The 25671-nt window shown below is 41.7% G+C and overlaps 1 protein-coding gene across 5 annotated transcripts in view; it reads right to left on the bottom strand.

Annotated features, from left to right (window-relative positions):
* ZNF704 (zinc finger protein 704) overlaps window positions 1-19457 on the bottom strand; it is a 242056-nt gene extending 222599 nt beyond the window's left edge. For all 5 annotated transcript variants that reach the window (XR_005989897.1, XR_005989896.1, XR_005989898.1 and 2 more), the window contains exon 1: window positions 18801-19457. Coding sequence is in view for 2 of the 5 variants with exons in the window: in XM_041768963.1 (XP_041624897.1) it covers window positions 18801-19313 (513 nt within the window). In the remaining 3 variants the exon portion in view is untranslated. The remainder of the gene's footprint in view (window positions 1-18800) is intronic.
* Window positions 19458-25671: the final 6214 nt, after the last annotated feature.

Here is a 25671-nt window from a genome sequence, read left to right as displayed (position 1 = left end):
GTCACCCCCACCCCCCGCCCACCTCCCCTTCCACCACCCCTAGTTCGTTTCCCAGAGTTAGGAGTCTCTCATGTTATGTCTCCCTTTCTGATATTTCCCACTCATTTTTTCTCCTTTCCCCTTTATTCCCTTTCACTATTTTTATATTCCCCAAATGAATGAGACCATAAAATGTTTGTCCTCTGATTGACTTATTTCACTCAGCATAATACCCTCCAGTTCCATCCAGGTCGAAGCAAATGGTGGGTATTTGTCATTACTTTCTTTTTTTCTAATCTTTGTATCTTTCATGTATTTTTCTTGCCCTACCAAACTGGCTAAACTTCCAACACAATGTTGACTGAAGGGGTTAGAGCACACATCTTTGCCTTGTTCCTTATATTGGTGGATTGATTTTGCTATTAAGTGTGATGTTAGTTATAGATTTCGTGTATGTGATCTTTACCAGTTTGAGGAATTTCTCTATTTCTAATTTCTTGAGATTTTTAAAAATCATGAATGGGTTTTGAACTTTGTTTTCTCTGCATATATTGATATGATCATGTGGCTTTTCCCTTTTGATCTACTAATATAGTTAATTACACCAACTGATTGTCAAGTATTTCACCAAAAGTACATTCCTAGGAAGAGAAAACTTTGATCATGATATATTATCCATTTTTATATGTCTAGATTTGATTTGCTAATATTTTGTTTAGTATTTTTGTGTCTATGTACATAAAAGTCTATAATGTTCTTTATTTGTAATGTCATTGTGTATTTTGAGTTATCAGGATTATGTTGGCCTCATAAAATGTATTTAAAAGATTCCATCTTCTTTTTTGGTAAAAGTTTTTGTGAGATTGGTAATATTTCTTCCTTAAGTATTTGATAGATTTCCCTAGTAAAGCCATTCTGGCCTAGAGTTTTCTATATTCAAAGTCCTTAATTATAAATTCCATTTATTTAACAGATGGCAGGTTATTGAAATATCCTCTTACTTCTTGTAGTCAGTTTTGTTAATTTATGTTTTTCAAGGAATTTTCCCATTTCCTCCAAGTCATCAAAGGCACTGGCATAAACTCCTCTACTAACATATAGTAATATGTCCTAATTCTCCTTTTAAAGTCTGTAGGATCACGGCAGCCCGGGTAGCTCAGCGGTTTAGTGCTGCCTTCAGCCCAGGGGGTGATCCTGGAGACCCGGGATCTAGTCCCACGTCGGGCTCCCTGCATGGAGCCTGCTTCTCCCTCTGCCTGTGTCTCTGCCTTCCTGTCTCTCTGTGTTTCTCATGAATGAATAAATAAAATCTTAAAAAAAAAATGTCTGTAGGATCTGCACTGACATCTTCTTTCATTCTTGATATTAGTAATTTGTGTTCTCTCTCTTTTTGAAATCAGTAGAGCTTAGGGGCTTATCAATTATATAATATTTATGACATACATATTTCTTCCTCCATGCATTCCTATCTCAGTAACATACCACTGTGTACAAAGTATACTATCTCCCCAAGTAAAGTGTGAATGGGAACTCTTTCTCAGTCTTGTTCTTGCCTGTATCCTTGCAGCTGGCAAAGAGGAGGAGGTCAGTGAATATTTGTTGAATGAAATAACCACAAAATTGAATGAAATAACAAAAAAAAATTTTAAACAATAAAACCATCAACTTAGGGACGCCTGGGTGGCTCAACAGTTGAGCATCTGCCTTCAGCTCAGCTCGGGGCGTGATCCCGGAGCCCTGGATCAAGTGCCACATTGGGCTCCTTGCAGGGAGCCTACTTCTCCCTCTGTCTGTAACTCTGTCAGTCATGAATAAATAAATCAAATCTTTAAAAAAATAAAACCATCAACTTATCACTGAATTTAAACAAGATCTTTAAGGTATCTCAATTTTAACATAAAAACACAGGCAGCATTTGCAAACAATGAAAACAACATCATTTCTATTAAAAGTTTTAAAGTAAAAATAGTTTCTCCTAGTAACCTGTATGCTAGATTGCAAGAAAAATTTGAGTGACCAAAATCAATATAGGGAGTTGAGAGAACGACCTATTTGAACAGAAATCTCTTTTAGAATAAGAATAAAAAGCTAAAAAAATTGCTGTCACCCAACAGATGGCTAAAAGCACATTTTCAGAACCTCTTAACCACCCACCAAGCACTCATGTAACAAGAAATGCAAATAGCAGTCCCTGCTCTCTTTCTGTGAACCCTACCTTGGGTCATTTCAAACCTTCAAGCAACTCCTCTCTCACTGCCAACCAGTACTTTCCCACTTTGATGCCACTAGGTCAGGGCTTCCATGGAGTCAGGTGCCCATCTTCCTTCCTTCTTGATACTGCAACTAATATTTGATGACACAAGATTATTTTTCTTTCACATGCTCTTCACATATTTAGTTTTATAAGTTCTAAGATCCTTATTCTAACATTTACACTATTTTTCTATATTTTGTTAAACTGACTTTCAGTTGTGTGTGAACCTGCTAACTGAAAACATTTTCTAAATTTTACTTTTTTAAATTGAAATACAGTGACATACATTAGTTTCATATGTACCTTATAATGATTTGACACTTGTATACATTGATAAATGATCACCACAATAAGTCTATTTTCCATCTATCACCGTACAAAATTGCAAAATTTCTTTTTTTCTTGTGATGAGAACTTTTAAGATATACTTTCTTAGTAAATTTCAAATTTGAACTATAATAGTATTGACTACAGTGCCCACACTGTACATTACATCTCCATGACGTATTTATTTTATAATTGGGAGCTTCTATCTCTTGATCCCTTCCACTCATTTCACCTTCCTTCAAACCTGTCCCCTCTGGCAACCATCAATCTGTTCTCTGTATCCATGAGTTTTGTTTTGCTTTGTTCATTTGTTGTTTTTAGATTCCACACAGAAGTGAAATCATATAGTTTTTGTCTTTCTCTAACTTATTTCACTTAGCATAAGAAGTTCATCTATGTTGTCACAAATGGCAAAATTTCATTATTTTTGTGGTTTAGTAGTACTCCATTGTGTACAGGTGTATGTATATATATATATTTCACATCCTTATCTATACATTAACTGATGGGCACTTCAGTTGTTTCCATATCTTGCTATTGTAAATAATACTGCAATAAACATAAAGCTGCATATACCTTTTTGAATTAGTGTTTTCATTTTCTTTAAATACGTACCCAGAAGTGGAATTGCTGGACCATATGGTAGTTCTATTTTTCATTTTTTAGTATCTTCCATACTGCTTTCCATGGTGCCTATATTAATTTACATCCCACCCCAATAGCACATGAGGTTCCCTTTTCTCCACATTCTTCCCAATTTGTTATTTCTTCTGTTTTTGATAATAGCCATTCTGACAGGTGTGAGGTGATATCTCATTGTGGTTTTGATTTGCATTTCTTTGATGATGAGTGATGTTGGGCATCTTTTCTTATACTTTTTGGCTAACACTTTTCTTTGGAAAAATATCTATTCAGATCCTCTGCCCATTTTTTAATTGGATTGCTGTTGTTGTTGAATTGTAAGAGTTCTTTACATATTTTAGATATTAATCCCTTATTTGATATATGATTTGCAGTATCTTCTTCCATTCAGTACATTGCCTTTTCATTCTGTTGATAGTTTCCTTCACTGCGGAGAAACTTTTTAATTTGACATAGTACTATTTGTTTATTTTTACTTTTGCTGTTCTTGCTTTGGGGATAAGTCCAAAAAAACATCACCAAGACCAATGTCAAGGAGCTGACCTCTTATGTTTTCTTCAGGAGGTTTATGGTTTCAGGCCTTAGATACAAGTATTTAATTCTTTTTGAATTAATTTTTGTGTATGGTGTAAGATGGTGGTCCAGTTTCACTCTTTTGCATGTAGCTGTCCAGTGTTCCCAAGCAGCATTTGTGGGAGAGAATTCCCTTTCCTCATTGTATATTATTGTCTCCATTGTCATAAATTAATTGATCATATATGCATGGGTTTATTTCTGGGCTTTCTATTCTGTTCCATCGATATTTAATGGTAATATATTGTTTTGATTACTATAGTTTTGTAAAGCTTGAAATCAAGCTTGGAAGTGTGATGCTTTCAGCTTGTTCTTTGTAAAGCTTGAAATCAAGCTTGGAAGTGTGATGCTTTCAGCTTGTTCTTTCCCAAGATTGCTTTAGCTATTCAGGATCTATTGTGGTTCCATATGAATTCTAAAAAGTTTGTTTTATTTCTGTGAAAAATGCCTTTTTCAATTTTAATAGGAATTTTGGTATATTAAATGTCCATTTGCTCTGGGAATGTGGACCTCTTAAGCAACATTAATTCTTCCAGTCCATGAATATGTAATCTTTCCATTTATTTGTGTCTTCTTCAGTGTCATAGTTTCAGTGTACAGGTCTTTCAACTCCTTGGCTAAATTTATTCCTAGGTATTTTATTATTTTTAATGCAATTGCAAATGGGTTTATTTTTCTTAATTTCTCTTTTTGATAGTTCATTGTTAGTATATAAAATGCAACAAATTTTTGCATATTGATTTTGTACTCTGCAACTTTCCTGAATTCACATATTAGTTTTAACAGGTTTTTGGTGGAGTCTTTAGGATTTTCTACACATAAAATCATGTCATCTGCAAATAGTGACAGTTTCACATCTTCCTTTCCAATTTGGATGCCTTTATTTCTTACTGCTTAAAAGCTATGGCTAAGATTTCTAATACTATGTTGAGTAAAAGTGGTGAGAGTGGGCATCCTTGTCTTCTTTCTAATCTTAAAGGAAAAGCTTTCAGATTTTTGCCATTGAGTATGTGTCACAGTTAACTGTGAGCTTGTCCTATATGTATATGGCCTTTATTATGCTGAGGTATGTTCCATCTATACCCACTTTGTTCAGTTTTTTAAAAATCATAAATGGATGTTAAATATTGTCAAATGTTTTGTGCATCTATTCAGATGATCATATGATTTTTTACCCTTCATTTTTTAAGGTGTTTGTGTCACATTAATTAGTTTATGGATGTTCAAACATCCTTCTTTTTTTTTTTTAAGATTTATTTATTTATTCATTCAGAGAGAGCGAGAGAGAGGCAGAGACACAGGCAGAGGGAGAAGCAGGCCCGATGCGGGACTTGATCCCAGGTCTCCAGGATCACACCCCAGGCTGCAGGGGGCACTAAACTGCTGCGCCACCGGGGCTGCCCCAAACATCCTTCTATATCTGTAATAAATCCTACTTGCTCATGGTTTATGATTCTTTTAATGGGTTGTTGAATTCAGTTTGCTAATATTTTGTTGAAGATTTTGCATCTATGTTCAACAGTGATATCGGCCTGTAATTTTCTTTTTTTGTGGTGTCCTTGTCTGATTTTGGTATCATAGTAATACTGACTTCTAAACATGAATTTAGAAGCATTCCTTCCTCTTCAATTTTTAAAAAAAGTTTGAAAAAGATAATATTAAATCTTTGAGCATTTGGTAGGAATCACCGATGAAGCTACTTAGTCTTAAACTTTTGTTTTGTTTTTAGATTTTTATTTTATTTATTCATGAGAGATATAGAGAGAGGCAGAGACATAAGCAGAGGGAGAAGCAGACTCATCGCAGGGAGACCAATGTGGGACTTGATCCTGGATCCCGAGATCATGCCCTGAGCCGAAGGCAGATGCTCAACCACTGAGCCACCCAGGGGTCCCTTAAACGTTTGTTTGTTGAGAGTTTTTGATTATTGATTCAATCTCTTTACTAGTAATCTATTCAGATTTTCTATTTCTTCATGATTTGGTCTTAGAGGATTGTGTTTCTAGAAATTCATCCATTTCTTCTAGAATATCCAATTTTTTTGGCATATAATTATTCATAATAGTCTCTTATGATCCTTTGTATTTCCTTGGTATCAGTTGAAACTTCTCTTTCATTTCTGATTTTATTTGAGCCCTCTCTCATTTTTTTCTTAGCTAAAGGTTTGCAAATTTTGTTTATCTTTTCAAGAAACCAAGTTTTAATTTCATTAATCTTTTTCATTGCGTTTTTAGTCTTTATTTCTGTTCTATTATTTCCTTCCTTTTACCAATGTTTTTCTAGTTCCTTTAGGGAATAGATTGTTTATTTGAGGTTCTTTTGTTTCTTGAGGTAGACCTGTATTGCTATAAACTTCCCTCTTAGAACTAGCTGCTTTTGCTGCATCTCATAGATTTTGGTGTATTAAATGTTCATTTTCATTTGTCTCGAGGTATTTTTTTATATCTCTCACTGACCCACTGGTTGTTCAGTAGCATGTCTTTTAATCACACATTTGTGATTTTTCCAGTTTTCTACTTGTAATTAATTTCTAGTGTCATACCATTGTGGTTAGAAAAGATGTTTGACATGATTTCAACCTTCTTGAATTTACCGGGTCTTGTTTTTCAGCCTAACATATGTCTACCCTGGACAATATGTACACTTAGGTTCCATGTGCACTGAAGAAGAATGTGTATACTGCAGCTGTTGGTGGAATGTTCTAATAGAACTCTATGAGTTCTATTAAGCTCAACTGACCAATTGTGTCATCTAGTGCTGTTGTTTCTTTATTGATCTTCTGCCTGAATGATCTATCCATTGATATAAATGGGATATTAAAGTCCCCTAACATTATTGTATTGCTGTCATTTTCCCCTTTCAATTTATTAATATTTGTTTTTTTTAAGATTTTATTTATTTATTCATGAGAGACACACAGAGGGAGAGAGAGAGAGAGGCAGAGACACAGACAGGGGGAGAAGCAGGCTCCCATGCAAGGAGCCTAATATGGGACTCGATCCTGGGACTCCAGGATCATGCCCTGGGCTGAAGGCAGGTGCTAAACCACTGAGCCATCCAGGCATCTCCTTAGTATTTGTTTTATATATTTAGGTGCTCCTATGTTGGGTGCATAAATATTTACAAATGTTATATCTTCTTGCTGAAGTGACCCCCTTATCATTATGTAATGCCCATCTTTGTCTTTTATTACAACTTTTGCTTTAAAGTCTATTTTGTCTGATATAAGTATAGCTACCCCATATTTCTTTTGGTTCCCATTTGCATGAAACATCTTTTTCTGTCCCTTCATTTTCAGTATGTGTGCGTCCTTACATCCGAGTAAGTGCCTATACTCTTATAGGCAGTATATAGATGGGTCTTGTTTTTTAATCCATTAGCTACTCTGTCTTCTGATTGGAGAATTTAGTCCATTTACATTTAAAGTAATTATTGATAGGTAGTAATTATTGCCATTTTGTTCATTGTTTTTTGGCTGTTTAATATTTCTCTCTGTTCCTTTGTTCTCTTGTTTTTTTCCCTCATAGTTTAATAATTTTCTGTAGTGTTATGCTTAGGTTCCTTTTTCATTTTATTTTCTGTGGATGTACTATAGGTTTTTTGCTTTGTGGTTATATCAGGAAGCTCACAAATAACAACCTATGTATATAACAGTCTATTTTATAACAAGCTAAGAGCACGTTAAGTTTAGGACACATTCTAAAACTTTGCCATTTCACTTATCTTCCCCAAGTTTTATGTCACATTTTACATCTTTTTATTTTGTGTGTACCTTAATTAGTATAGGTATAGTTGTTTTTACTACTTTTGTCTTTTAACTTTTACATTAGCTTTATAAGTGATTAATTCACTACATTTACCTTTAACGGTGAAAATTTTACTTTCACATGTTTTATTGTTACTAATTAGTCCCCTTTCTTTTCAGCTCAAAGAAGACCCTTTAACATTTCTTGTAAGGCTGGTTTAGTGGCACCGGATTCCTTTGGCTTTTGTTTCTCTAGACAGCTCTTTATCTCTTCTTCAATTCTGAATGACAACCTTTCTTGGTAAAGTAGTCTTGGTTGGAAGCTTTTTCCTTTTAGCATTTTAAATATATTATGCTACTCCCCTCTGGCCTATTAATGTTTTTTCTGAGAAATCTGATAGTCTTATGGAGGTTCCCTTTTATGTATGTATGTTGTTTTTCTCTTAATGCTTCAAAAGTTTATTTTTTTTAAATTGTTATTTAAATAAACTTTGGGTCCTAACCCAAATTAATAGAAATTAGTCAGATTTGGTCTTTACTAAGCACTTGTAGTTGGTCTGTAAAGCACACACAACCTATATAAGAAAGTGTTTATGAAAATTGCATTTCATATGGTTTTTATAATTTACCCTATAATAAAGTCTTGTTGCTCTTTAAATTACCACTGTTGCTTAAATACCAATTTCAATTATTTTTAAAATATGCTGATCCCCATTGTTTTCTGCAATATTTGACAAATATCTATGTCATTTGATACAAAATTATGACTGAAGGAAAGAAAGAAAGAAAGAAAAAAAGAAAGAAAGAAAGAAAGAAAGAAAAGAAAAGAAAAGAAAAGAAAACAATTGTCCCATCTTCTCTGGGACTTATTTTCCACACCTATAAATGGGGATAATCGGTCTTCTAGATTACAAAGAGAGTCAAACGATGTTAACTATGAGAGCCCTCTGTAAATTAGAATACGTTAAATGTTGGGTAATGCTGATATAAATATTAAACAGTATCCAATAAAGACTCCTTATACAAGGTATTCAGTGTTCACAAATGCCTTTTTGCAACAGTCATACCATTGTTGACAGAAAATGTGTTAATCCCAATATCCTAGTGATTTCATATGCTCTTTTCATTTGGACTATTCTGATATTTTAGATTTTTCCTTTAGAATGTGGAAAACATATTGAATACCTTTTCCTGGGTGTAAACACCTTGTGATTTTCTGTTCCCTCAGCACTTAATTCTGTTATGATAGCACCTCTCACAACTCCTGTCTCCACTAGACCCATAGTAGAGCCTAATTTACCGAAAAAGGTAATGTTCTCTACCAGTTTTTAAATTTCACACACAAAAACAGTATTCACAGATACACAAGTGAAATTTTACCACATGAAATACTCTGTTTTTTTTTAGAAATGATATTGAAAAAATTATCAGCTTTATGACGGAAAATATTTTGAAGGTTGCATGACCCACAAACAACTTTTTTTTTTTTTTTTCAGAGAGAGCACGAATGGGGAAGAAGGGCAGAGGGAGGAGGAGACAAGGAATCTAAGCAGGCTCCATGCTAAGCGCAGAGTCTGATGCAGGGCTCAATCTCATGACCCTGGGATCATGATCTGACCCAAAATCAATCAGTTGGAGGCTTAACTGCCTGAGCCACCCAGGTGCCCCCTATAAACGACATTTTAATCTTTGTCTGCACATGTGACAATTTATTTCTTTAATAATGCAGTTTTAGTTATTTGTCCGAAGTATAATATGCTTATCCATGGATTTATCATTTATAAAAATAATTATAAACCATTATTTCCTAAAATGTACACCAAGGAGAAGATGCTCCAGAAAAAAAGCTGCTGTAATCTAATAAATATATAAATGTCACAACCTATATTCATCTTCTTAGAAACAAAATGGCCCTTGGTATCCATGACCAATAACTTCTTTATACATATATGAGTTTGGACTACTCTCCCAATTTCCTCTATGTTTAAAATATTTTGGAACCTAAAAAAAAAAAAAAATCTGTGCCTCTTTTTTAACTGGAATTTCCCCAAGCTGTTTAGCCATAGTGTCCTTTTCTTCTCCTTGTGGATATCTCTCCAGTAGTAGAAGCAAGTAGATACAAGAGTTTAAAGGTACACTTTAGGCTACACATCCCCATCTACTGAAAAAGCAAAGAATGACTTCTTCACCAAAGTACAAGAGGTCCTAGACACAAATGCAGAGGAGGATGGGAAGGGCAAACCCACACCTGAGAGATTCTTAGCCATATACAAGTTAGAGGTGGTGGAAGGTGACATCACTGTATTTCAACCACAGTTTTTAACAACACACATTGAATGTATTTGGGAAGCCTCCTCCTGCCCCTTTGGACAGTAGCCAGGTTTATTTCAATATAAGAGCTATAGAGCTAACAAACTGATGAACCTAAGAGATAGAATATCGCTGTCCTCTTTGCACAAGTTGATAAATGACTCATAGCTTCCTGAGATGAAAAGGAAGATTCAAGCTCACCGCATACACGAGGGAACACCAGAGAGTTCGGATGAATGAAGTCACTTCAGGAAGTAGCTTTCTTAAATACCTCGGTAGCATGGAACAAAGAGAGGTTGTAATAGTCAAAATAACTGTGGGATTTTGGATCCTTGAGCAAAATTTTACAAAAGATTCCTTTTTGAAAGCATAAAGGAAACAAACTGCCATCCTATCACATTTCAGGAGATCTTTGGGCCATATCCGATAATAATAGGCAATGACAAGACACTGTTATCCCAATTTTATAGATGCTCACACTGAAGCAACCTATTAAAGCTATGAAACTAGCAGGAGGGGATGTCAGAATTTGAAACCAGAGCCTGTCACCTCACTTCTTGATCTACAGAGAGGTAACAGTGGAGTGACGAGTAGCTAACAGATCACCTGCTTTGACTCAAGCCTGTTCTCTCCCATCTCACCAACGAGCCCACAATGAAGGTCACACTAATGGACTAAAATTATTCTGTCTGCAGGTTTTATAAAATCGTATTTCAAGGCACACAGCCTCTTTAAAAATTGGATTTAATTTAAAGTGTTGGAGCACTTTTGACATTCACTGATTTTGACGAGCCATCCCCAATTAGTCTGAATCAGGGAGATTTTACTTTCACTTAACCTTCCATTATGACAAGAACATAAGGAAAGCAAGTGTGTCACTGGTAACGGTCGGGCATAGCGTCAAGACAATGCATTCTAAGCACTCAGTCCTCATGGAGCAACACACAGGCAGGATCCTTTTATTTCTTTGCACCACAAGGCCCCATAGTGTTCTGCAGGACAAACATACCCCTCTTACCCTGAAATTACAGACCCGCCTTCAAAATTCTAGAGTTGAGCCTATTTTCCCTACATATACATCATAACACTGGATTTTCCAAAACAGTATCTTCAATCAAGTGTAAAAATGTAATTGCTCTAATCATACTACATATATCTTAGAGTTATATTCTGCTCCATTTCATCCAGTAAGTGAGCATAACCAAGGTTATTTGCCAAATTCAGTGATTTAAACTCATGCTTAAACTAGCTACTCAGAAATTACCTCCTGGCCAAACCAAAACATCTTTTTTTTCATATAGATTTGCAAAATTACTTGGCTACAATTGTTTTAGAGTATATTTAGTATATAATATAATATACTAAAATTACACCCCAAATTGTGGTAGCCAAGTAAGGTCTCTCAGCAGATCTAATCTTGGTCTCAGCGATAAGGAGGGAAAGGGGCTTAGAACTTCATAGGCAATTTAGCAGGAATTTGTTAGACTGCGGGCTCCCTGAAAATAGGTCCTATTCACTGTTCTTTCCCACATGTGTATTAGGAACACGATAAACAATAGCTTACAGTAAATGTTTACTGAGGAAGTGGACAGGAACATGAATAGCAAACCCAGAGAAAAGCATCCTTATTTCAATGATATAGATTTGGCTAGGCCAGGAGGTTCTCTCTGGTTATGAGAACCTCCGAATATTCTCAACCATTTCAGAAAGCCTAATGGAAACCACGCATTTACTTTAACATGAGATTGCACAGGGCAACTAAAAGGTCAAATTTCTTTTGCTTTAGCACACTTTATATCAAGTCACTGTAATAAGACTAGTTGTTCTGTGTAGGTACGAAGCTGGGGAGGAAAATGCTCCTGCATTTCTCTCTGAGCCTTCCTTAAGGTGGAAGACACAGCAATCTGACTGGGACAGATTTACAAATGAATAGGGTCTCTGTGTTTTCAGAAACCAAGCACACACAGGGCTGTAGCTCTCTCTCTCTCTCTGACTCCTCACTCAGAGGCAGGGGTAAGAAGATTTGGGCTTGGGCTTGACTTCTCACTTTTCTTCCTCTTTTTTCTAATGCTTCCACAGTCAAATATAGTAGTAAAATTTTGGCAAAGGAGGCCTGGTCCTAGCTGAGGGCTGAGTACACATACACATATATATCCCTTGGAAACTGCACAGGGATGGAGGACTGGCCCAGGCAGGATTCCCAGGAGGGGCCTACCCATCCTATCACACACTACCATAGCCACAGTGAGGTCACGGCTACCTAAGGTGCTTTATCTAGGAAGAACATTCCAAAAACAGAAGTTGATAGGCAGTGACAGATCACTTCGGACAGTTGTGATTTCTCCAGCCACAAGTCTAAGGGAGTGAACTGTACATACAACATTCCCAGGTGTGAGAAACTAACCCAGAGAGGAGGGCCATAACTTGGGGTTGGCAGACCAGGGTGCTAATCCCGGCCCCACCAAACCTGCTAAGCAGCTGTATCTGCACAAGGCATTTCCCCTTTCATGGTCTCCCTGTCCTCAATGGTCAAATGAGGGTATTGGATTACTAGATAATCTCTGTTTCCCTTCCAGCTCCAGCAGTCTACGATTCAGTGAATGACAACTTTGTCTGGTATCTTAAGCACATGTCTTTCACTGGAGCCAACACAGACCATTTGCAAGACACATGCTTGTTAGCAAATCCGAATTCAGTGTTTACGGCACAGACCCTGCCAAAGGATTCTTCAAGTCATCTGATATTCAAGATATAATCTAATAGATGTGTTCACCATCCCTGGAGAGCTGGCACATAGGAAGCAGATTCCACTCAATTAATATTTACTGAGCACCTGCAGTGGGGATTTTGACATATATTATCTCATTTAAAAGCCTTTCCTCAGTTTTTCTATCTTGACAGAAGCATTAGCAGTCTCTCATGTCCAGTGTTTTCCTAAACTTATGCCAATAAACTATCAATCCCTTCAGATGCTTCCGTTCTAATCTTTACACTAATACATAGCATCCAGAACACAATCCTAGGCCTTGTCATCTCCACTCCTAATGTTTTGCGTCATTAAATAACCACTTATTAAGGAATCCTTCCTCCACACGACAGTGTTCTTGTATTTTTTTAATTTATTTTATTTTATTTTATTTTATTTTTTTAATAAATTAATTTTTATTGGTGTTCAATTTACCAACATACAGAATAACACCCAGTGCTCATCCCGTCAAGTGCCCCCCTCAGTGCCCATCACCCATTCCCCCACACCCCCCGCCCTCCTCCCCTTCCACCACCCCTAGTTCGTTTCCCAGAGTTAGGAGTCTTTATGTTCTGTCTCCCTTCCTGATATTTCCCACACATTTCTTCTCCCTTCCCTTATATTCCCTTTTACTATTATTTATATTCCCCAAACTTGTATTTTTTTTTAAATTAAACTCTGGATAAAGATATTGTTTACTGTACTACTTAGTATTCCTCATATAGGAGCCCAGGAGGTTCATGATTTTGGGGGGAGTGGAAAGTGGAATCTTATCACCATGGGTAAATATGTCAGCTTCCTTTAATCAGAAATTGAAAACTGTAATACAAAATGTCTCTTGTTATCTCATTTAAAGCCTAAATTAGTGTCCATTATATTAATCACGCAACACATCTCAGATATTTCATGGCATCTAGTCCTCAACCTTCTTAGCCATCCCAAGTCCTCCTGGAAGTAAATGAGCAAATAAATTCTGGGAGATTCCAGTTCTGTGACTAAAACACAGGCCATGGATGTGAACCATGCTCCCACTTGTGGCTACACCATGTCAGGTGTAGTATTTCATTTCTGAGTCAGTGTCCTCAGCTGTGGAGAAGGGGCCACCCTGATTCCCAAATCATCATTTCTAATGTGATCCTCCTTCATACAGAGTATTTAGTACACTTCTTGCCTCATAAATATTTGGCAAATATGCATTTATACTAATGATATTTTGGAATCCAAACTGTCCTGCATTTCATTCCCATTCTCTTACTGATTTTATTGGTTAACTCTTTGTTTTCTCCAATCTACTAACCTATGTACAGCCTTTATACCATCTCTCACCCCTTCCTGTCCTTACTTTTTCTTAAATCCCATAGCCTATCATTACAGTCACAGCCGTGCCAACTTCCTCCACAGTATGTTCCTCTCTTTGTTTCCATTGCTCACCCACCTGGCTAAACCCTATCCTTGTTCAATCCTGCTCTCTGCTTTGTCTACCAAGAGATAGTATGGTTTAAGGTATAAGGGTGGCAGCTCTGGAGTTCATCTTCCTAGGGCTCAAACACTGCCACTTAATAATACCTGTGGATCTTTAAGTTACTTATCACTTCTGTAAAATGAGGATGATAATAATAATGCCTGACTCATGGATATGTAATGAAATTGAAATGAGACTATATACTTAGACTTGCACTGACCATAGTAGGCACCCAGTAAGCATTGTTTATTATTATTACTCCACATATGAGTCAGTGGAATGAATTTAGGAAAATCACATACCTAGACAGACTGCTTAACCATAAATGGAAAACCACAGACATCAGATGGGCCCTTGATACTATCTAGAAACTCTATTCACTTTCCGTATGTTTGTTATCCTACTCTCCCAAAATACTGCACCATGCCTTAAACTCTCACTTCAACTCTCCTCCACACTCAGCGATGAATCTCCCTCCTGCTGCATGGGGAAGATAGAGGCCATTAGACAAATACTACTTCATCTGACCATCATCCAAAATACAGCGACCTGCATCTGGACCCATTTTCTCCACTTTCTCTTTAATTCAGTGTGAGAAAGTTTCCTCATTTCTGGCAAAGGCCAACCCCTGTGCTTGGGTTATCGGTCCCTCCACTGTGGCTTTCCCAGGAATGTTCTTCACCCTGCTCCAAGGGCAGTATATATGCCCTTCTATAATACCTCCTTCCAGTAAGTGTGGCTGGAACTCATGACCCACTACTAATCAATAGAATATGGCAAAAATGATGGAGTATTGTTCTTGTGATTACAGTGAATTATATGAGACTTTACCTTACTAAGACAGGCAGGCGTGAAGATTCCCCTTGCTGGCCTGATGAAGTAAGAGGCCATGCTGCAGAAGCCCAAGTAACAAAGCACTGTGAGGAGCAGGCGTGGGGGAAAGGGGGTCTAGGAGCTGAGGGCAGCTTCCAGGCAAGAGCCAGCAAGAAGCTGGGACCCTCAGACCTAGATGCAAGGGAATGCATTCTGCTCACATCCTGAAGAGAACTGTAAGCCCATTCCTCCCCAGTTAGGCCTCCTGATGAAAACACAGCCCTCTCAACACCTTGATTGCAGCTCTGAGACTTAGCAGCTGATCTAATTGAGTGGAACCTGGACTCCTAACCCATAGATACTGTGAAAACTGTTGTAAACCAAAAGTTAGTGGTAATTTGTTACACATCAATAGAAAATGAAAGCATCCCCCTCACACACCAGAAAATTCCCATAATGCTATAGTACTTACTCTATTTGCCTTTGAGGTAGTCCCCCTTTTCTCTGCTCTCTTTTCCAACAAGACTTGTTGAAAGAGTTTTTTAAATTTCTCACTATGCCCTCATCTCCCATTCACTGCTCGGCCCACTGTATTCACATCACTGCCTTCAGATTCTTTTGTCAAGAATGCCAATAAGTTACACATTACTTAACCTAAATGGTTATGTCTCTATGCTTATCTTACTCGATACCCCAAGAGTATTCAACACAACTCACCATGGTCCTCCTTTAGCATTATCTCTTCTCTTGGCTTACAGGACTTTACATTCTCTAGTTTCCTTTGACTTGTCTGGCTGCTGCTTCTCATTCACCTTTGCTGTCTTCTCCTCCTACACCCAAACCTGAACAGTGCTGTGCCCAAGTCTGGGCTAACGCTGTCCTCTCTTGATCTACTACACTCCCTTTCTAGTCCCTAGCTTTCAATGACATCAATATGCTGTTGACTCCCAAATTTTTCTCTCTAGCCCTGACCTCTCCCCTCAGCTCCACGACCTACAGCCAGCTGTCTAACTGCATTTCCATTTACATGTCTTATGGTCATCTCAGACCTAACATGTCCAAAATGAACACTTGATTTTTCTTTCACAAAAAGCTGTGGTTCCCCTAGTTTTCTCACTCTCAGCAAACCGCACATGTAACAAACCTTCATACTGGAGCTTCTCATTCCTTCACCCTCCTCCCCTAATCCATCAGCAAGTCCTTGCAGGTCAATCATCACAATAGATCTGCAATTTGTCCACTCCTCTCTAACTCCACTCCTGTTAATCTAGTCCAAACTGCTCTCACATCTCACCTAGACTGCAGCAATAGCCACCTAACTGGTCTCCCTGCTTCTCCCTGCAGTCCTCTATAATCCATACAGCAGGAATTAAAAAAAAAAAAACAAAAAACCACCTTGTATGCCTTTACTGCCTAAGACTTTTCAAAGACTTCACACTCTAAGAAGTCCACCAAAGGGCTATGTTGCTGGCTCCTATCTGCCTCCCTGACATATTTCATACCTACCAAGTTCTAGCCATACACACTTTTTTCTCCTTCCGACCCCAGGACTTTTGCAATTGTTATTCCCTCTGCTGGACAGATCTTCCCAAGCTATATGTCTCAGGTCTCAGATTGAATGTCTCCTCCTAAGGGAGGTCTACCTCACAGTATTTTTCTCTTCTCTCCTAGACTCTGTGATATCATGACTTCCCTCATAGCATGCATCACAATCTCCAGCACCACACCTGTTTGTTTGTTTGTTTGTTTGTTGGATCGTTGCTATGACTCCTCTTACTAGATGTTAGCATCTGGAAGGTGTACACTGCTATGCTCCGGAATAGCACTTGGCACCTAGGAGATGCTCAATAAATATCTGAATAAATGAATGCATATACATATACATATATATTTGACATTTTATATGCATTAGAATAAAGTGATCTTGTTATATAGTCCATTGGAAAATCTCTTCAGATACAGTGTCAAGATGTCATTAAAACAGCAAAAAATGGGAAGAATCATACCTCAAACTATTCAATATATACATTACTGAAAAGCTGTGGCCACAAAAAAATGTTATAAAATGAAGCCTATTTTTTAAAAAATTTGATAAATCTGTTCGGAGATGTGAACAATCTTTTTTTTTTTTTTTTTTAAAGATTTTATTTACTTATTCAGGAGAGACACAGAAATAGGCAGAGAGAGAGAGAGAGAGACAGGAGAATCAGGCTCCATGCAGAGAGCCCGATATGGAGCCTCGATCCCAGGACTCCGGGAGCATGCTCCGAGCAGAAGGCAGACACTCAACCGCTGAGCCATCCAGGCGTCCCAATCTTTTTTGATCATGTGAATTATATCGTACCCCAGTTATTCTGTTTCTATAGGTTTGATTTTTTCCTACATTGGGTTTACTTTGATCACAGAGCATAAATTATAATGAATTTTTCTGTCACAAACTATAAGCCCCAAGACTTATTTTCAGTATTGCTGAACAAAAACCGCTAAGGACTTGTTAATGTCACTGATGCCATGCTACTCTTGTTAATGTCACTGATGCCATGTGACTTAATTCCCAACCCAGTTATATCCTGTAGCCTATACAATGCAGGCTTTTTAGCAGGCCATGGTAATGAGTGTGCTCATGGTCTGGATTCCAACAAGCAACTGTCAAAAACTATCATCCCGAAAGACTACTTGCTGAGAATTTCTCACTCCTAGAGCTGGTACTTCCAGGGTGGTCTAGGAAAGAAATGTGTGCCTATGTCTATTCTGGGGATATTCTAAATGCTGATGTTTAGCATTTCTTTGGAATTGCAATTTCATGCTTTGAGCAGCTTTTATCCCCCCCCAAGCCCCACAAGATAAATAGTCTCTATTAAGCTCACTTGTTTATGTATTTTTTTTTTCTTTCTGATATACCACGATCCTCTGAAAACTCCAGTAAATAGTTACTCAGTTGATTTTCAGAACCACTCTTGAGGAAAAGCACTAACTTCATCGCCTACCACTTGCTGCCCTCAAAACTTCTTAGCAACATACACTGTGCATGAACCTCAACGTGGTTTGCTTTGTCCAATCGCAGGCCTGAAAGCCCAGCCAGTCAGTTGTGTAATAATAAACCCCTTATCTCCTGAAGATACACAAACGGAACGATCTCTCCGTGCTTCCCTGCACCGGAGAGACTTCACTACAATTCTCAGCAGAAACTCACATCCATTTTTAAATGCCAAATGATCCCCACTTTTTCCGATTTCCTCTTTCTTTCCCCATGTGCAATTCTGAGCAAGGAGGGGAACATTAAAAAAAAAAAAAAAGCCCCAAATGCTAAAACAATGTTTAAAGAGGGGAAGGGAAGGGAAGGGAGGGGAGGGTGGCGGGCACTGCCAAAAGCCTGCAAAATGCACGCAGAAAGCAAGGGCTGGGGGTTCGCTTTGGGCTCACCGGGTCCCTCACAAACATCCGTGATGGAAACTCATCAACAATTGCTCTGGGATGAAGGCGGGCTTGGGAAAGGCTGGCAGGAGAAGCCGCTTGCTAGTTTCATTAAGCTTGAGTAGCCCGCAAAGCAGGGAGGACAGCGCTGCTCGCTGGGCGAAGAAGAAAGCCCCCCCGCCCCCCCCCCCCGGCGCCAACCCGCGCCCACCGGGTCCCGTCTCCAAGTTCCCTACCTCGCCGGGGAGAAGCGTCCCTTCCTGCGCCCACACGGCACCACCAGCCCGCCGGGCCCCGGAGCCGCGCGGGAGCGGCCGCCCCGGGAGGTGCGGGGGGCCCGGGGCGTGAGCTCCGCAGCCCCCCCCGCGCCGCCGCCGCCGCCGCCACACCCCCGGCCCCCGGCCCCGGCCCCCGGCCCCCGGCCCCGGCCCGCGCCTCTCCCCTCCCCTCCCCCGGCCCGGCCCGCGCCCGTCTCCGCCCCCCGCGGCCGCGGGTCCCGCGCGCCCTGCCCTGCCCTGCCCTGCCCCGCACGCACCTTCAGGGCGCCCCGCGCCGGGGCCCGGGGGACCGCACGGCCCGCGCCGAGCGGCGGGAAGCGCTCCTCGCCGTCCTCGTCGTCGTCGTCCACCTCGACGACCACCTCCTCGTCCTCGTCCTCCTCGTCGTCATCCTCCTCCTCCGCGCCCCCTCGGGGCTTCTCCTCCACCCGCCCGAGCCCCCTCCGCCGCCTGCTCCCGCCTTCCTCGTCCTCGTCTTCCTCCCCGAGCAGCAGCAGCACGGGCGACGAGGCGGCGGCGGCGGCCCGAGGGGGGCCGGTCCCGGCGCTGCGCGGCGGCGGCGGCGGCCTCCAGCTCTCCGGGGCCGGGGCCGGGGCCGGGGCCGGGGCGGGGGCCGGGGCCGGGGCCGGGGCCGGGTTCGCGCCCGGGCCGAGGGGCGGGAGGCCGGGCACGGTGCCTTCCCTGGCAGGCGCGGGGCCGGGCGCCTGCAACGCGGCGCCCCCCCGGCGGCTGCCCAGGCTGGAGCGCTTGGCTAGACGCCGCGCCTGCATGCCTGACCGCGGGCTGCCAGCCGCGGCGCGGAGCCGGAGAGTTTGTCCCCCTCCGCCGCCGCCGCCGCCGCCGCCTCTTCCTCCCCGGGCGGCCGCTGTGGTCGCAGGCGCCCCGGGCGCGCGGGGCTGCAGGGGGGCCGCGGGAGCCGCCTCCCCGGGCTTGCAGCTGCCACTGGCTGCAGAGGCGCGGGCGCCGCCTTCGCTGGACCGGCCCGCGGGGACGCCGGCGGCCGGCGGCTACGGCGGGGCGGCGCGGCGGCCGCGGGCGGGGGTGGGTGTGAGCGAGCGGCGCGCTGCCGCCTCCGCCGCCGCCGCCGCCGCCGCCCCGGAGCCGCGGGCCGCGCTGCGCTCCATGCGGCCGGCGGCCGGGCCCGCGCGCGCCTCTCCCGGGCCGCTGCGCCGCGCGGTCCTGGCCTACCGCTGCCGGCCCTCGGCGCGAGCTGTTTGTGTTGTGCGCGCGCCACCCCCGCCCCCCGCCTCGCGAGCCCTTCCTCGCCGCTCTCCGGTCCCCCCGTTCAGACAAAACCCGGACTGGATTTATTTCCCCTGCCCTCAGCCTCCGCAAACGCGGCGCCTCCAAGCAGTCGGCCCGGGCGCCGCGGCCAAGGCTGCCCCTTCCGCAGGGTGGACGCCGGCTTGGCGGGAAGCGGGCCGCTGGGTCAGACCCGGACTTGGCGGGAAGAGCTTGGCCGCAGGTCGTTCTCCTGGTGCCTGCGGCGCACGGCGCGACGACTCTCGGCCTCGGGTGAAGCCCCGGAAGGTCTATCAGTCTGAGACGTGGGGCCCCGTCCGAGCGCGAACCGTCAGAGTCCTTTGGGTTTCCGAGATGCCGGTTCCGGACACCGCCGGCCACCGTCTCAGTCCCTTTGACCGCCCCGTCCCTAGGCCCAGCTCCCTAGGCGACGTGCTAGGTCTGTAAGGGCTACGTGCTCGGTCTGTAAGGGTCACCCGCTAGGTCTGTAAGGGCTACGTGCTCGGTCTGTAAGGGTCACCCGCTAGGTCTGTAAGGGTGACGCGCTGAGTCTGTAGGGACGACCTGCTAGGTCTGTAAGGGCCACCAGCTAGGTCTGTAAGGGCGACCCGCTGAGTCTGTAAGGGCGACGTGCTAGGTCTGTAAGGGCCACCTGCTAAGTCTGTAAGGACCACCTGCTAGGTCTGTAAGGGCAATGCGCTGAGTCTGTAAGGGCGACCTGCTAGGTCTGTAAGGGCCACCCGCTAGGTCTATAAGGGTGACCAGCTAAGTCTGTAAGTCTTTCAGGGCCTGATGGTAAAGGCGACATTCCTAGAAGCTTTCAGCTCTCACCGTTCAGTCCCTAGGCCGCTGGTGCCCTCGAGGCCTTTGGAGAGACAAACTGAGGCAAGAGTTCAAGCCTGCCTGGGTTTGTTATTTTCTAAAACTGCTATCAAGTGAGGGCCTGAAAACCAAGCCCATAACCATCTAACCAATGACACTGTCGCTTTCTGGGGATCTCTACGTGGGATAAAGAAAAGCGCGCTATCGTTTGGGATTAGGATATATAGCAAGTCGTTGTCTTTACATCCAAAACCCTCCGCCCAATTCCATCTTCGTAGCTGAGGGCTGAGGAGGATCTAACTCGCCAAATACTCTGGCAGGTGCCTCCATGAGGCCAGCGTGGAAGGTGTCCTCACCTCAGCTTCCTTCCACCATAATTACTGTAGGAGATTTAACATCATGTGCCCTGCTAGACACTTGAAGGGAGCTCATTAAATGCTCACTTATGGTGTCTTCCAACTGTTGAACATTTCCACTGGGATGATGACAGAGACTCTAAAATGAACTTTTTGTTCTCCCTGAATCAGATTAGCTTCCTGATATGACTATTTCAGGTAATGACACTCTGTAATCAGTCAGGCCCAGAATAGCGGTATCATTTTAACTCCCTTCTCTACCTTATCCCTAGAGGCAGGTGCCCACAAGTCCAACCCATTGTTCTTTCTGAAATGCCTGTCGCATCCACCACTTCCTTTCCATGTCCAAAGTTCCTATGGTATTTCGTGGCTTCAAAAGTGAAAGTTTCTAACAGGGCTCACTACACCCAGTTTCTCAAGGGACACACCCTCTCCTAAACCCCCTCTAGATAACACCACCAGATTCTTCTTCCCCCAAAATCCATTTAGAGGGACGCCTGGGTGGCTCAGCGGTTGAGCGTCTGCCTTCAGCCCCCCAGGGTGATCCTGGAGTCCTGGGATCGAGTCCCACATCGGGCTCCCTGCATGGGGTCTGCTTCTCCCTCTGCCTGTGTCTGCCTCTCTCTCTATCTGTGGGTGTGTGTGTATGTGTGTCTCTCATGAATAAATAAATAATTTTTTAAAAAAATCCATTTAGATCACAGCGTATCCTGGTTGAACTTTTCATTTATAATTATTCCATTCAAGAATTCAGAGGGAGAAGATAGTTTGAGCATTTTAACAGATGGGTGTGTTTGATCAAAAGCATGAGGCCAGCCAAAGCATGGCTGATTAGTATCAGGCAAGCCTGATACTAATCAGTATCAGTGAGTGTTTCCAAAGAATAAAGAAGGGTGACTGAAATGGTTTCATCCCAAATGCAAGAAATTTTCCTTGGTAGATCTGGGAGATGAGTTTAGAGAGAGGCAGCAGGATCTTTTTTGACCAGGAAGAATGAAGATCCAGGACAAGGAGTTGGCTGACAGATACGGACAGGGTGATAGTAGGGGACAAAGCTGTGAGACAAGTGGGCTAGTGGTTAGGTATGTGGTCTCAGGAGCCAGAGTGTCTGGGTTTGAACCCCGGCTCTTGAACTTACCAACAATATATATACCTTTACTCACCACCTCACTGTGCGTTAGTTTGCTCATCTGTAAAATGGAGATAATAGTAGCACCTACCTAATAGTAAACTTCTTTTGTAGGATAATGAGTTAATATGTGCAGTCATCTTAGAAGAGGGCCTAGCCTAAGGAAGGTCTATATAAAAGCTCATTATGTTAAATATTTTGATGGCATTATACAAACACAGTGACTTGGGTTACTCTCAAAGAATAATGAGGTAGCTCTCTTTTTAGTAAACTCAGAACTGTCAATAACTAGCAAGAACATGCTTTTAAAGCCTGACTACATCTTATCAAGGAGCTATGGTCAGGCCAAGGATAAGGCTTTTTACATCTGAAATTGCCATAGATGAGAGAGAGTAAATGTTTTCCTGAGAACTGAGCAGAAACACAGAGTTAAGTGAGTCTGTGATTATATTTGTGGATTAGTAGGAGAGGTACTAATTTACACCATTGTACTTTCTTTCAAAATTGCTATATATGCTTTGAAATCAGCTTGTTCTTTTTCTTAGGTCACCTCAACAGAGCTCATACATACCCGCATTGGGCCTGAGAGACTGCCCTCTGATTGGGAGAAAAAGATTGGCCTTAATATCGGGACCGTTAAGTGCAGGCTAATGTCACAAAAGCAGTTCGGCTCAATCTAGGCTTTGAGGGCTGAGAAGGATCTAGATGGGCAGGGAAAGCAGCATTGTGCAGGCCACTGAAGACCAACCTCATGAAATGAGAGTACATTTGGCAGGAAGTAAAATCAAATTACCTGATTCATCAGGAATCAAGAAGTATCTCATGATATGAGCTCATGACACACTGTGCTCGTGGGCTCAGAAGTCAATAAGTAGCTCATGATGCCAAGCAAATGGGGAGGATTCGTTGATGCTTTGTCCCCCCTGTTCCCTAAACATAGCAGTTTACTTCCAAAACTAGGAACGCTTCCCGCCAAGGATGAGGCGTGCCCCTAAGTCATAGGCTAGGGAAGACAAATCTTCCAGAGAGTCTGATTTAACACATCATCATCTGAAACATTCCATCATTCATTCAATATGTATTTAGTGAGCCCCGCTGAGTGCCAGGCTTTGTTCTGGGTACTGGTATGCAGCAGTGAACAAAATAACCCTCAGTGGGAAGGGAAGTAGACAATAACCAAAGAAAATAAATGAATTATATGGTTTCACAGATCCAATAAGTGCTATAGAGAAAAACAAAGCAGAGGAAGGGGGTAAAACAAGGTGATAGAAGGTTAACACAAATAAATAATAATGTTTAATGTTTAATTTCTTAGTCATTATTAAATGATAATTATGTATTAAAATTAAAATTATATTTATATTTATTACACGGTATTGCTATTTGTATTTGATATGTATGATATTTCATATATACTTAACACAAATAAATGTATTAAAACAAACATAAGGATCATATGGAGAATAATGTAAAATCTGAATGAAAATTTGCAGCAGTGGCCGTGTCAAGCATCACACTGAACTCTACTTTCTCAACCTTGGATGGGATCCATTCTCCCCTGTATCCAGGGTGCTTTGGCCAAACAGTGTGAGAAGCACTGATGAAGACCAAGAGTGGGCTTTGCAGTAAGCACCACTCCATAACCCTAGGACAACTGGCTGCCTTGTGCCTGATTTCTTATAATCCTAAATAATACTTAAACTTTTGAGTTCCTAGCCCCTAAGATACCCAGAGCATTAAACAACAACAACAACATATATCTGAAAAACTATAGCAAAAAAAAAAAATCAGGCTCAGTTTGACATACTGTTCAATTTTTTTAAATTCAGTCTTCAGAAAAACAATAATCATGCTCCCCAAATCAAATCTGGCTATCAAATGAGGCATAGCCATAACCAGGGCAGAAATACAACAGACTTTTACTCACCAGCAGTAGCTCTTCCATGTCTTTGCGAACTTTAAATTGTTGGATTCCTTGAGAATGGTAGCTCCTTTTAAAAGTTATTTTAAAACTAAAAGTAAAAATTTGTCCTTTAAACAGTTTAGAAAAGTAAGATTAGGTTAGTTTTTCCACACTTCTGGGAAACTTCAAAATGATTTCAGATGATGACTGTCATCCCACCATATGAAAAATAGATTAAGGCTAAGAGAATCACTCATTTATTACAACCTTCAGGCTGAAAGCCTGTGTAAGTCAAGCATAAACCTCTACCTAGATAAATGTTTCTTCCATGAGCAATTAAGTTAAGCCCTCTTTAACAACACAATGTACTTTCAACTTTAAAATACCTCCCAGAGTCTTGAATTCTTTTTGAGCATAAAAATGATAGAATAACTGTCTTTTTAAGTGTAACACATATTTGCTATTTTGGGGTGTATGTGGGGTGTGTGTGTGTGTGTGTGTGTGTGTGATCTTATATTGTCATCTCATGTTGACACTTGAAAGCAATGGAAGGAACGCTGACTGGTATGTATCCCAGAGGCTTGGGTCCAAATCCTGTTCTGGGGATTTCTAGCCATGGGACACTAGTTAAGTCCCCTAATCTCTGCAGGGTACATAATAACTCTAAGATTAATGAATTGTATTCTTTCAGGCCTTCCGACTCTTGAGTTCCATGATGTAAGAAGACATTGACCTGATTTTATGATGAAACCAAATGCCCATTATTAAAATCCACAAATGGGGGATCCCTGGGTGGCTCAGCAGTTTGGCACCTGCCTTCGGCCCAGGGTGTGATCCTGGAGACCCGGGATCGAGTCCCATGTCGGGCTCCCTGCATGGAGCCTGCTTCTCCCTCTGCCTATGTCTCTGTCTCTCTCTATCATGAATAAATTAAAAATCTTTAAAAAAATAAAATCCACAAATGGAGTCTAATATATATGCCTACAAAGGTATGTACATATGTTTATTTATAGGTATCTCTTCAAAGCTAGTTTGAGGTGCTATATCTTAGGACCACAATCTCTGTTTCTGTCAACATCACTCTTAATTCCAGGGGCCGTCCTTGCTTTTCTGGGAATGCAAAAATTATGAAATTATGCATACACTTGCTACCACCTTATTTTACTAGCTATCTCTCTGGTGATAAGATGCCCTAATGGCTGTAAACCAAGTAGTTGCAATTTTATATTATTTGTATTAGTGCCCCCTTCTACAGAGTGAGGATTGCTTTAGTCTAGATGTGTATTTACTTCCTTCTAATGATATTTTCATATCTCTGAAGCTTTTTTTTCTCACCTTATTTTTCCTATAGTTTTTTTTCCCCCTTTTTTCATCCAGGCCACTCTGGTACAAGTAACTGAAATCCTAGCCACCCTAAAGAAAAAAATGGAGGGAATGGATTTATCAGCCCAGGTAACTCAACCACAGATAAGCCTGAGCTTGGGGAAAAAATTAGATCACAGGCTTACATGATGTATGGTCCTCTCTTTCTGTCTCTCTCTCTCTCTGAGTGTCGGTCACTTGTGTCATGATCTGGTCAACTAGAACCAGGTCTGTTGGCAGCTCAGGCCACATACCCATCAGCCTTGCGACCATGAGCAGGGAAGCTCTTCACCATCTGCAGCAGTTAGGGAAAT

The sequence above is a fragment of the Vulpes lagopus genome, chromosome 9, assembly GCF_018345385.1.
Source record: "Vulpes lagopus strain Blue_001 chromosome 9, ASM1834538v1, whole genome shotgun sequence".
NCBI classification, from domain to species: domain Eukaryota; kingdom Metazoa; phylum Chordata; class Mammalia; order Carnivora; family Canidae; genus Vulpes; species Vulpes lagopus.
Note: the sequence above shows the minus strand (reverse complement) of the source record. Positions and strands in the feature narration are given on the sequence as shown.